Here is a 14,057-nt window from a genome sequence, read left to right as displayed (position 1 = left end):
TTTCACTTATTATTGCTTCCTTCTGAAGTAGCCAGAAATGAATATTATTTTATGTCAGAACTCCTTCATTTAGGAGAATTGATGCTAGAAAACTGCCATGTAAAATGAGTCCACTTAAATTGGGGACCAAAATTTTATAGTGAATAGATTTTTAAAAAAAGATTTGATTTATACTTTATCCTGAAATAAAGTGAAAATAATATGAAAATAACTTTTTTTAATCTCATATTTAGCACTCTTGACATAATTACACCAATATTATTAGAACAATGAGTGAATCAAATATTAATCATTTTCTTGGTGTAGTTTTTCTGACAATGATGCATAGTAGACAATTTTCAGAAGCATTCAACAGCTTTATCAGTTTTAGGAAGAATGCTTCTGTTAAGTAAGAGTTTAAGCCAATATAACAAAGAAACCATTATGTATAGTTTCTAAGATAAGATAGAAGTGTATTTCCCTCACAGAGTAGTAGGTTATATTATCTAGACTGGCAGCACAGTTCTGCTTCATGCGATCACTCAAGGCCCAGGTTCGGTTCTGTTCCTCCCTTTCCTGCTAGGGTGAGGCCTTGTAAGGTTGAAGTTGAGTCTTTCCCATGTCCACTTTCTATCTAGTTGAAGATGATCCAGAGGAAGTATGTATCGTTTTGTACACATCCCTTTGGCCTTAGCTTAGTCACATGGCCATGCCTAACTGCGAAGGAGGCTGGAAAATATAACCTCTAGCTGGGTGTCTGTATATCCAGGAAGAAGGAGAGAATGGACTTCTCTTTTGGGGAAGCTAGGCAAAGAGCAGTCTGCCACAGTGTATCATAATATTTTAGTTGTGAATCATCCTTTTTTGAAGTCCAAATTGTGTTATCCCTTTTTTACTAGTTAGCCAAATGTAAAGTTCTCATTTGTTGGTAGCATTGAGTGTGATCGGAACAGTTCTCCAGTTATCACTCTCATACTCTTGAAAACCCTCAGCTTTTGAAGATTTCATATTTTCATTTGCAACTGTGTTTTTAACTGTTGCATCTGTTGTTTAATGATCACTAATGATGAGCGGAAAAGCAGAACCTAGTAATGTGGACAAATGTTTGATGGGGAAGTAAATGTTCAGTTTATCAGTAAGTATTTTTATTTGTGACAACTCTTGCTGAGTTGCTCTATAACTACTTCACTAGGACTCTACTATGTAGTAAAATATTTTTTACTAAAACAGAAATTTTTTTTTTACTATGGATTCTTGGAGGTATTGTAAATGGTTTCTTTTCTAAAATTTCTTTCTCCATCCATTGGGCTTTTTTATTTCTTTGTTTTCTTTCCTTTTGTCAGAAGGGAAGCTCTTATGCCTAATCAAAACCAAAGATGACAGGGAGAATCCAGAAAGTGAGACCCACACTTGACTTAAAGGAGTACATTTTATATCGGTGCAGATGCCTGTGTTATCTGGAGGTTAAAAACAGTTATCCTTAGTGCAGCACCACTCAGTCTTTTCTCAGGTTCACCTGCTTCCCAGCTCAGTGCCGTAATCACGTACTGTGTAGCAGTGGGCAGGGTGCAGCGTATATTATCAGGATAGATGAGATGAATCAGCTGGCTGCCCTAACCTTTGCCTTTTGTCCCCGACAAGTCTTCACTTACTTCCTCTCTAAGAGCTGTTGGTGCTGAATGATTAGGTATCTTGGTGTTTGGTTTCCTCACCATGTCCAGCTTCTGTAGGTCCGCAGACAAGTACTTAAGACTTTGTAGTAGCACAACATTGTGAATGTAATTAACATCACCAAATTATATATTTGAATGTGGTTAAAAAGGGAAATTTCCAGTGGTGTATATATGTTACTAGAGTGAAAATTAAAAAAAAAAAAAACAACACAATACTTTGAAGCTGACTCATTAACTGACAGAAAGGGGAAATAGTTTAAGACATTAAAAAAATACCGGTTGTCACAGGGTGCCTTTGTTTAATAGATGAGGGAGACAGAGGGCTACAATGTTACTTTCTTCTGAGAGCCAAAATGTTACCTAATTCTGGAATAGCTCCAATTCATGATGTTAAACTAGGAACCTAGAATGTACCCTTGATACTCATTGAAGTCATCCTAGCTTTGTTCTTTTGCTTGTGTTTCTGCTATTTAATCCCCCTTTTACAAAAAGAAATTGGAACTTAGAATGAAAGCATATATGGCTGAAGAAATATGGTAAGATTTCTTCTTATGTAATAGTTACTCATTTTAGGTCCTTTTGAATTGAAATATAATCTGTAGTTACTGTTGATAGGCATACAGCCAGTCAGATGTTTATGCATGCTAGATTTCTTAAAATTGCGAACAAATACTAACTTTGTCCTAAATCTATGATGGGGTATGCAATATGGTAACATGTGAATGTAGAAATTCTTAAACTGAGGGCTTTAACTACGTTCTACTGATCTTTGGGTGTTACCAAGTATTAGCTTGAATTATATATTACTGATTTTGTTGGTGAAATAATGCTGTTGTTAAAAGAAAAACTTTTCATGCAATATAGATTGCATATTGAGTGATTCATGAATTGGGCAGCATCTTATTCAGAAAGTAGGAGGGAGCTACACTGAGGGGGAGCTGATATAGGGCAAACTCCACAGTAAGGAAATTGTCTGATTGTCTAATGCTTGTTTTCCATTGTACATAGGGGATCTTACAAAATGGAGAGTAGAGATACATTGATTAATATGGCATGCTTGTCCATTCTGATAAGCTATCTCTACTGAACAGGAACTGGTCTATCACCCAGGGTTGCTTATCTGCAACCCTGTAGGGTTTGTTCCATTTTCTCTGAAAGCCCCTACAGGTCAATTGTTTTTGTCTTCTGGAAAATTCCTTCTCAGAAAGGAGTCCCTCCCTGCAACACGCAGAGCAGGTGGCCATTTTATTTTACTTAACATTTTATTTTATTGGCAATTTCATATGGCTTAACCTAACAGCATGAGCATATTAGGAACCTCAGATTACTGCTTCTTTTTTTTCTCGGAGATTCACAATACCAGACAGAGAATGTAACTTTTTTGGTTTGGGTTTCTCGTTGGTGAAACAGTGACCATTTTCATTATCCACTTTGGAATATTAGTGTGAAAGGTTAGTGTGTACATTTTTCACACTCAAAGATTGGTAGCCAAAGTAAAGGGAATAATGATTTGGCTTTGTCTTGTGGAGACACATCTCCAGTGAGATGCCTGTCATCAGTACCTGTAGATTATGTTTCCATTGCATCTTTGAGTTTTATTTAAAGAAAATACTTGTAACCTGAATTGTAAGAAATCTTGGAATGGATTTGGGCAGAAACTGGAGTTTATTCTTTTAGAGTATTAGAAGCAGAGGGATATGTGGGGATAATTTGGGTGTGATCAGGCAAAAGACAAGGAGGGAGCTTAACTTTATTTACCCTCTTAGATGATGATTCTCAGGAATTCCCTACAGATCCTAAGGAATGTGCGTAAGGGCTGAGAGAGCATGAGGTTAAAACATTCTCTTAGAGAAAACATCGTTCTCCGCCCGTCTTTCAAAGAAAATCCTCCCTTGACCTCTGTTCATTTCTCTTTGCCTTCGTATTTCTCTGTTCCCTTCACTGAAAAACCTGAAAGAGTTCATGTAACCCCCTTTTTCTTCCTCTTCCCTCCTTCCTTTCTCCTTCCCCTGCCCCCCAACGATCAGTTTTTATACAGCAGTCAGTTTGATCTTTTCAAAACATAAACCACATGGTGTCTCTCTCATATTAAAACCCCTCTTTGTACTTAGAATAAAATCCAGGCTCCTTATCATAACCCATAAAGCCTCTGCCTCTCCCTCCAGCCTCTTCTACCATTTGATTTACTTTTTATTTATTCTAATTTATTTAATGGATATTTTTCTAATTGTGGTTGCCTTTTAAAAAATTTTTACTTTGAAATAATCTCAAACTTGAAGGATAGTTGAGAATAATACAAAACCCACACAGAGAATTCCCAGATACCTAGACTTACTAATGTTTAATGTTTTGTCACATTTGTTGTATCTAGCTATCTGTCTGTCTATCTCTCTATCTAATCTGTCTGTCTATATTTATCTGGTTTTTTGTGGGGGGAGGGGTACATGGTCCAGGACTCAAACCCAGGTCTCCCACATGGAAGGTGAACTTTCTACCACTGAACATCCTGGTACCCTATCTATATGTTTTTTAAACATTTCAGAGTAGGTTGCAGAAATCTGCTGCTTTAACACTTAATACTTCCATGTATATTTCCTAAGAACAACCATATTCATTTATTTAACTTCCTTAAGTATAGTTATCAAGGTCAAGATATTTAACATTGATATCAAGCTTGCAGTGTATATTCCAATTTTTTCAGTTGTCTCAATAATGTCCTTTTCATCATTTTCTCCTCCATTATTAAGTCCAGCCCAGGATTATGTATTGCATTTAATTGTCATTGTTTCTATCATCTTTTAAATATTTTTATCAACAAAAATCTATTTTTTTAAAAAGTGGAAACATATGTACAGCATTACATTTCCCATCTCAGCCACTCCTAAGTGTAGAATTTGGTAGGGTTTAATCAGATTCACAACGTTGTGCTCTTCTCACTGCCTTCCATTACCGAGACCTATACCGCGCTTGCCACTCACCACTACACTCTAGCCAGAGCGGCCTTTTCTGAAACCAGCCCTGTTTGTCTCTGCCTTGGGCCTTTTCATTGCTCTCTCCTGCTTGCAGCTCTCCCTCTCTAGACTGTTCCTCTGTGATTGTAGCAGTAGAGATGGGGAGGAGTGACAAAATTTGGGATGTCCTGTGTATACTCCACGGTGCTAACTGCTTGCTAGCATATCCAAAGAAACCTTAGTGGAAAGGTCATAGCAGCCAACTTCACTGTTGCTTACTGTGTGCTGGGCATGAGGTGCAGTGATGCATTATTTCACTTAATTCTCTCAGTAACTACAGGGTAAGCGAGCATATCCCAATTTTATAGATGAAGAAACTGAGCTGTAGAAAAGGTAGGTTGCTTAATCAAGGGCTCTTAGGACCTCTGATTCTAACTAGATCTTTCTCCACAACAGCATTGCTTTGGAGACAGTACAGCTTGCACTGTACTGCTTCCTGTACAAATACCTTATAGATCTCGTTGGACTCTTCCTCCATTCTAAAATTTCCTGTGTGGCAAAACTTTAAAATTTACCTGTTTCTGAAATTCTCAGGTGGCAAGCTGATATGCCTACTTGAGTAGTTTTAAATTCTGTGACTGTTCCAATGATATACAGAATAATAGAAATCTATTATGATCATGGTACTGCTGTATCAACAAGCAGTAACTAACTGTATGAGTACCAGCTGTTGCAATGCTGAAAATAAGACTGATTAATTCAGATGCCACTTATGATAGATACTTGGGGTATTACTAGTTCTACAGATTAGGGGATTGGCATGCTTTTTTTTTTTAAGCTTTTTTAATTAATTAATTAATTATTTATTTTTATTAATTAACGGAAAAAAGAAAAAAGAAATTAACCCAACATTTAGAAATCATACCATTCTACATATGCAATCAGTAATTCTTAACATCATCACATAGATGCATGATCATCGTTTCTTAGTACATTGGATTGGCATGCTTTTAATTAAAAAAACTTTTACAGTGGTTGGGGAAATTTGGGGAGGGAAGAGTGCATATTGCATGAAAGTGAACACATAAGTGTAGATTCATTTTGCTGAAATCTCTCCACGCCCACTTCCTCCAAGAAAAGCACACTGTAGTCCCTAATGTAGGACAAGCCAAGATTAAAAATAGGCTCTTTTTTGCGTCATTTGGCTGTGTGCTGTCCTACCAAACTGTAAATGCCTTAAGGAAGACTTCTTAGTCAGGTTCATATTTGTATATCCCACAGCACCTAGCATAGTGTCCGGTGCCTTAGTACGTATCAAATGAATGAATGAAATAATGGATAGAGGAACATGGAGAACCCTGTCAAAATTTTTCTTACTCCTTTCTGGCAATCATTTCTTAGCCTGAGATGAACCTACTCCCCTGATTTGTGCCAAGTTTTTCCCATTTCAGTATGCCTACACCACTTCAGTATGTTTCCTAGTCCTTAGAAACAAACCAGTTTTCTGCTAAGATATGTTTTCTTCCGGTTATGGCCTGCTGGTCTTCTGTCTCCTCATGAGCCTTTGTACCCCACCTAATTTCTTATGAGTTTCAGCTAGAGTAGCAGATAACCTGATAGCTGGCATCTGAATAACTGTATCTGTGTGATTATTTTAAGGATTATATTTCACAAGTTTTGACTATATCATAGAAAGACACTAAAGAGACCAGGGAAGCGGCATTGGAAACAGTTTTTTAAACTTTCTTTTTTTTTTTAAAGAAGACTTTTAATTTTTCTTCTTCTTCTTCTTTTTTTTTTTTTAACATGGGCAGGCACCGGGAATCAAACCCGGGTCCTCGGGCATGGCAGGCAAGCATTCTCACGTGCTGAGCCACCGTGGCCCGCCCTTTATTATTCTTAAAAGCTTCATTTTTTAAAAATTTTAACTTTTTATAGGCGCATAGCATATAGTTAGGAAAGTGCACATAATCCAGGTATAGCATTTGGAACATGTCTATAGCTTAAAGTTAACAACTCATAATTCCTTTTGCCCACACCATGCACACATGCCACATCAATCACACCTGTGCAACCAAATCAAGAAGCAAAATGACCAGCAGTGCATAGGCCCCAGCTTGTCCTCTTCTGGTCTGCTCAGCCATGTGTCTCCACTCTAAAAGCTTCATTTTTAAATTTAGCTTTTTGACTCTGAGCTTATGCCTTCCACACTTTCACAATGATTTTTTTATGCCTCAATTAGGAAATCATGCTTGATCCTGTCATGGACACATTTAGCACACCCCTTTTGTGAATTTTGGTGCTTTCCCAACTTTCTTAATATGTAGATAAAAGTTCTATTATCAGGGGTCTGGTAGAACCCCATTTTGTTTCGCCTATAATGGCATGTCAAATGCTAGAGCATTTTGGATAGATATAGACACAGTCCCTGAAAAGGAAAATAAGTAGCAGCGCTTTACTTGTTAAGTATTATTTAACCACTATAGAATTCACTGTGTCTTTTAAAAAAAAGAATATCTTTTTTGTTTTTGTAAAAATTATGCTTTATCATTGTTTAAGAATTTAAGCAATTTAAAAAAGTTCAAAGAAGAACAGAAAAAAAAAAAACCAAAAAAATTTTGAACCCAGAAATGGCCATCCTTACCAATTGGTAAACATTTCAGCCATCTTCCTGTATAGATACAGAGTTGTCATGAGCTACAGAAACGCAAATCAAAATGGAGTCATAAAAAATAAAAGGCATCATGTGTGCACTATTTGAAAATAAAAAATAGAAATTTAATTTCATTTAAATTTAACAGAATTTTTTGTCATAATTGAAATGGTGTTTGAAGAAACTTTTAAATGACAATGAGAGATGAAGAAATTAGCACACATATTTCCCCCCAAATATTTTTCCTTGTGTCTGAATTTTCTTTATATTGTTACTGTTGGATTAATAACATTTTTTTCCTGCAACAATCCCACCATTGTTTTGTTTTAAGTGTGTATTAGATAGATTCAGCTATCACCACTATTTCATTTACCATGGCTTCTGTATTCTTAGATTCTTTTTGTTAATTCATCTAAGTGTTGGCTAGATTTCATGAAGGGCTTGTGAGTTTGGGTGCTTGAATGTGTGACTTTTGCAGAAGGATAGCCATTCCTGGGTTTAGAGGAAGCCATGGGAAGAGGATGAAAGTGAGTGGAACCCAGAGAGGCTGAGAGATGCCGCCATATGCATTGCCATGTGATAGAGAAGCCGAGGACAAAGGATCACTGGCAGCCAGCCCGAGAGCACCAGTCTCTGGGAAGAAAGCATCACTTTGATAACACCTCAGTTTTGGACTTCTCCTAGCCACAAACCTTGAGCCAAGAAATTCCTGTTGCTTAGGCTACCCCATTGCATGGTATTTGTGTTGGCAGCCAGGAAACTACAACAGCAATCAATATGCAATAATCAGGTCAGAAGATATAATATGTTTTAAAGTGAAGGATACCAGAGTCTCTAAAGTTCATCAGCCCAAAGCCTAATGCAGGCAGCAGTATGGGTTGTTGAATTCTAGGATAGAAATAAATTTCTTTCAGAATTTTTCTTCACTGTCTTCTAGCTTCCATTGCTGCCATTGAAAAGTCTAATGACAAAACTGATATATTTTTTTCAAATTGACTTTTAACCCTTTCTATGAAACCTATTTCTTTTTCTCTCTAGAAACTTGGGGCTCTTCTTCTTGTCCCATAGTTTTGAAATATTATGAGGTGTACCTTGGTTTGGTTCTATTTCCATTTAGAAATAACCTTCAGTTTAGAAAAATTTTCCTTTGTTTTGTTATTCCTTCTTCTTTTGGAACTCATAATTTTCAGATATTGAACTTTGTGGGTGATTCCTCTAATTTTATTATATTTTCTTTCCTTTTTTTAATTTTTTTGTTTTATTTCTTGGAAGATTCCCTCAATTTTATATTCTAACTCTTCTGTTGTGTTTTATATTTCTGTTATCTTATTTTTAATTTCCGATAGCTTTTCTATTCTTTATTTTGGCTCAATCTTGGCCATGTTTCATGTATGCAGTATCTTCTCTTAACTTTGATTTTATTGATTTTTTTATCATTAATATTTTCTTTTTTCTTCCCAGTCTGTTTTTTCCTCCAAGTTGCTCTTTTTCCATATGTTTGTTTGATCTCAGATTCATATTAGAATATTTTCTCAATTGTCTGATGATACCTGGCTTTCTCACTTTTTTTTTTTAAGAGTAGGACTCTAAAACATCAGTTGAAAGCTTTATGCTTCTAGTAGGGCCATTTCTCTTGGGGAACACCCTAAGTCAACATCCTCAGATCTTTGCTCTTAGTCAGGTACCTATCCAGTGTTTTGGAGCCGGGTGGGAGAAAGGGCTGAGTATCTCAATGCGCAGTATGTAAACTTTGATTTAAACCCACCTTTTCAGTATGATACCTCTATACTGAACTGTTCCTAGTTTCTCCCAGTACTGAGACACTCTGTTTTATCTTCTTCACAGACACTTCTCCAATTTTCTCCCAGTGTTGGGAACAGTTAATTACCTATCTACATGGCATGGGAGAGGTGATTTGGGCAATTTCTTTCTTAAAAAGAGACCTGCAAACAGTTATTTTGCTTTAAGTCCTTCTTCTCCACTATTTCTAGAGTTTCTGCTGTTTCTTAAGCCATTTGGAGGTTTTGAAGCATCAGTTGGTTTCTTTCCAGGCTTCCCCCCAACAGACTCTATCACGTTTGTTTACCACTTTCCAAAAATGTTGTTGTCTCCTTTCTCATTTTCTATTTCCTTGAGTATTAATTAATGAAATAAAGATAACAATAACAACTGTTTTTAATAGTGTTTAGGAGGGAATCAGTGCTAATGTGTACATTGAACCTACCCTCTTTACCTGGAAGTCTATAGGAGAATTTTCCTTCATTTGTATCTCTGTGATCTTTAATAGTTTTTTTTGGCCAGGATTTCCCATAGACTGAGGAATTATAACAATAGCATGATCTTTTAATTGTTTAATTTCTCTTTTAATGGAGAGAGCCCTTCACTTGGAATCAGGAAACTTCTTTTTTTGTAGTTTTGGTTTGTGTGATCTTGGGCAAGTCAAACACCTGTTTCTTAAATTGTAAAATGAGGGCAATAGAGTAAATGATGGCAAAGATTCCTTTCAAGCTAAATGATGGGATTTTGTATAAAATTATTAATCTCATATAAATCAAATAAGTTGTTTTATTCCAAGGCATTCAACATGAAAATGTCTTTTCTTGTCACTAATCTTGAGACCTTTTGCTATTAGAATTGTAAATGAGCCACACCTTGCTTATCCTGGGCCTTCCAAAAATTTGCCTTCCGTTTGGTAAAAGTTATTGCTCACTGGGTTGGGACATACACATTTGCATTTGGCCTGTTTTCCAAAAAAATAGCTTGTCTTCCTCTAATAAGCATTCTTGCAAGTAGTCATTTTCACTCTGCACCAAAAATATATAAAGAATAGATGACTTGTCAAGAAGTGGTTTCCTTAGTGTTCCAATTATTTTTTTTAGATTACCAAAATTTTAACATAGAATAAAAGGGACAATTCAGATGCAAAAGGAATGAATTTTCCTCCGACTTTTCAACTTAGGATGGTTAGTGGGTTAATTGGATCATTGATTCAGTTATTTCTTGAGAGGCTACTGTATGCACCAAAAACTGGTGAAAAGAAATAAGATTTTTCCTTTTGAAATAGTAGTTCTCAATCTTATCTGCACATTAAATCATGATGCCTGTGCCCCACTTGAGAGTCATTGAATAAAAATATTTGTGGTGGTGCCTAGACATCTGCATTAAAAGAAAAACTTCCTAGATGATTCTAATATGCTCTTAAGATTGGAAACCATCTCTTTATTTTTTTAATTAATTAAAAAAAATTTTTTTAAATACCAAAAAACACCAAACATTCTTAACTTTTGATCATTCCGTTCTACATATATAATCAGTAATTCACAATATCATCACATAGTTGCATATTCATTATCATGATCATTTCTTGGAACATTTGCATCTATTCAAATAAAGAAATAAAAAGAAAACAAACAAAAAAAATTCGTACATACTATACCCCCACCCCTCATCCTTACTGATCACCAGCATTTCAAAGATTGAAAACCATCTCTCTAAGAGCTTAAAAATCTAGGTGAGAAGATAAATTATGCATATTAATTGCTACAGGACATGGAAGAATATCATGAGTTCTATGATGAGTGATGCAGAGGTCATGGATGCAGGAACTGAAAGGTTTTTAATTAATTGGCATCATCATGAAAGACTTCATCAAGGAGGTGAGCTTTGAGCTGGTAGAGTTTTCGCAGGAAGAGGGGACATGAGGTCAGAGAGCGAACATTCAGTAGACTGTTTTGAACAGAGTGTGGAGTGTTTGGGGACCAGTGGAAGTAAAGATGAGTGTTAGTTTGTGATGGATTGTGGACAATTTCCATTGCCGGATTAAGGAGTTTCTACCTTATCCTGCAGGTGGTGGGAGACAGGAGACATTGAGGATTTCTGATCAATGAAATGACATGATGAAAATGTAATTTTGGAAGATTACTCTAGTGGGGGTGAAGGGGCTTAGTTTGAATAAAATGAGCAAAGTGCCTAGAGACTGGAACACCAATTGGAGAGCTGCTATCACAGTCCAGATGTGAGGTATAATTCTGTGTGCTAGGAAAATATAAGTAGAATTACCAATATTAGCAAACATTTGTGTAGTGTTTTCATAATTAGCAGAGTCCTTTCCCACATCTCATTTAAATCTCACAATGACTTTGTGGTATTTACCTACATACTTTATAAGTGAAGGAACTGATGCCCAGAGGTTAAGCGGTTGTAAAATGACCTTACAAAAACAGAGGCCTGATTGAATTGCAACAGGTCAGAAATAGGGAGTTACAAGGGCACTTCAGAGTATTAGGCTAGGTGTAAAGTGGGTAGGATTCCGCAGTGTCCAACTCACCATCAAGTCCTTGGCCATACTGTTTGGTAACCATTTAGTACTCTTCATGTGACTTTAATTGCCTCTGTGGGCTGATATGCAGTTACTTTGAACTTGTCTCAAGAAGAATCTTCAGAACTTTTCAGAGTATCTTTGTGTTGTGAGGCTATTAAATTTCAGTGAATTTTAAAAGGCTTAGTCTACATGTGAATAGTCTGGAGACTTGGGCTCCAAATATAAGGCTGGAGATCTTCTTAACCAGACAGACTCTGCTGAGTAGGGTCAGTTGTGTCTTGATGGGTTTTCTTTTCTCTTATAGTTGAGATGGGAGCTGTAGGGAAGAGAACTGTGAGTATCAGAAGATCCTCATGACTCTGACAAGTAGGATGTTGGATCAAGATTACATCTTTTTCAGAGCTGGAGTTTGCATTGTACCCAACGCCATGCTAATTCATTTCATGCACAAGTCTACCATGTCTGCATGAGTTTCTGTTTGGTATATCAAATTCCTGAGGCTGTTTCAATAACAATCTAAACCAGCCTTGTAGGTGATGACATATACTTTTCCATCTGAGATCTTTGTTTTTCTGCAATCAAATGGTAGAAGCTGAGTGTCAGAAAGCCAAGAGATGATGGGGAGTACAAAAGAATGAATCATCAGCATGGCAAACCTTGATTGGATTTCCTTTTAAAATGACAGGATATGGAGGAACATGATAGAGAATGGGGAAGAAAAGGAAGTTGAGCTTTTGTGCCCTGGGCATTCTCAGTTAAATGCGTTTGCTCCAGCAGATGAATAGGTAAATAGGTAAAGCCTATTTTGGTAATTTGAAAATCTGGAAAATTAAAATGTCATATCTTAAGTTTTCATTTTCTCTTAATAGAATACTGGGATTTTCAATGGCAGGAGAAGGAGTGACCCGAAGACCGAGATGAATTTTAACACTGTTTTAGAAGAGATTCTTATTAAAAGGTCACAGCAGAAAAAGAAGACATCACCCTTAAACTACAAAGAGAGGCTTTTTGTACTTACAGAGTCCATGTTAACCTACTATGAGGGTCGAGCAGAGGTAGGTAACGATCAAAATTTCCTTTGTTGCTTTCTATGTTGAAAATGTTTTATAGTACTCTGCCCCTACTCCCTGCCCCCTCACCCTAATCTTATGGAGTAAGCCTTGAATTAATGAAGTTAAGGTGCGATTTGTTATCATTTGGCCTTAAAAGATGAAGTTTAAGGTATTCACAAGTCTGCTGATTATAGGTTTAGTATACATATATAGGTTTACATTTTACGATCAGTCTGTTGAGTTAGTCTGTTAAAGAAAATAAATTTCTACATCAGTTTTAGATCCTTACGGAATTCGTTAAGCATATTGTATTCCTGGCTCTTTTCCCTGAACTACCATATTACGTATCAAGTCTTCTTTAGCAAATAGAAACTGTGTTTGTGTTCATTGCTTTGTACAATAGTCTCATTATTAAGTTAAATTTCCTTCAGATTGGTTAGTGACTTGATGGAGCCAGCACATCACTGAATTTGACTTAAAGTGGACCTATTCAACCTTTTTTGTAATCAGCAGCTACTCCAAAGTTCCTTTCATGGGAGCAGGGAGAAGCTCACTAAAAAACCTGGTCGGTGAGCATGTGGCATAGGGAGGGTGTGTAGTCACCTAGCTCCTGGTGGAACCCTGTAGCTCTGGTTCCACCACAGATGAGGTGTGTGATTGTGAGTGTGTAGCTGCCTCTGGCTGCATGGCCCCACCTTTTTTCCCTGGCGTGTTGGGTGTGGCAGCTTCTAGCAAACTGCAGATTCCAGTCATGCCCCTCCCTGCTAGGGGGAAGCATGGGATTCCAAGGGTTGGTTGGAGACTGTTTTCCTTGGCTGGCCAGTGTAATTGTGCTGTTTATTACAGTGGTCTGTCAGTGATTTGATTTTTATTTTACTTCTACAAATCTCTTTCCTTCCTCAGAACTTGGTTTACTTGATTTGTTTTTGTTTTTTATTTCCACTGATTTCTCTGTGGTTTTGTTCCCCTGTTTCAGACAGAAGGCATAGTACCTCTCCCTGGCTGTCTTCTACTCTGTTAACTTCTGCTTATCACTGGGACCTGTGGAATCCTTCAGGTTCATGTAATTTAGTCCCTTATCCACCATTCCTAAATCCTGAAAGTACAAAAAACAAAAATCTCAAAAACTGTTTCAGTTGCAAAACCTGATCTGATGTGAGGCTAGTTTAAGTCTTTATCCTACTCAGTATGAATATTATTATTTTTGCAGAAATATTAATGCATTTAATTATAGGGGGTGCTGTGACCCTGTTGGGGGCATTATGTAATATATGGCACATATGACATATTTCATTTCTAAAATCTGAAAAATCCTGAATTCCAAAACACATTTGGCCCAGACAGTTTCATATAAGGGTTTGTGGACCAGTAATATGTTCAATGACCAGAAATTTGAGTTATTTAAAAATCTATAGCAGAGTTTAAGGA

At 36.7% G+C, this 14,057-nt stretch overlaps 1 protein-coding gene across 4 annotated transcripts in view; it reads left to right on the top strand.

Annotated features, from left to right (window-relative positions):
• The window catches only part of TEC (tec protein tyrosine kinase), a 134,633-nt gene that overhangs the window by 42,297 nt on the left and 78,279 nt on the right, over positions 1–14,057 (top strand). For all 4 annotated transcript variants that reach the window (XM_077136800.1, XM_077136798.1, XM_077136799.1 and 1 more), the window contains exon 2: positions 12,447–12,632. In XM_077136800.1, the coding sequence (XP_076992915.1) occupies positions 12,495–12,632 (138 nt within the window). In that variant the 5' untranslated portion in view covers positions 12,447–12,494. The remainder of the gene's footprint in view (positions 1–12,446; positions 12,633–14,057) is intronic.

The sequence above is a fragment of the Tamandua tetradactyla genome, chromosome 19 (genome assembly GCF_023851605.1).
Source record: "Tamandua tetradactyla isolate mTamTet1 chromosome 19, mTamTet1.pri, whole genome shotgun sequence".
Lineage (NCBI taxonomy): Eukaryota > Metazoa > Chordata > Mammalia > Pilosa > Myrmecophagidae > Tamandua > Tamandua tetradactyla.
Note: the sequence above shows the minus strand (reverse complement) of the source record. Positions and strands in the feature narration are given on the sequence as shown.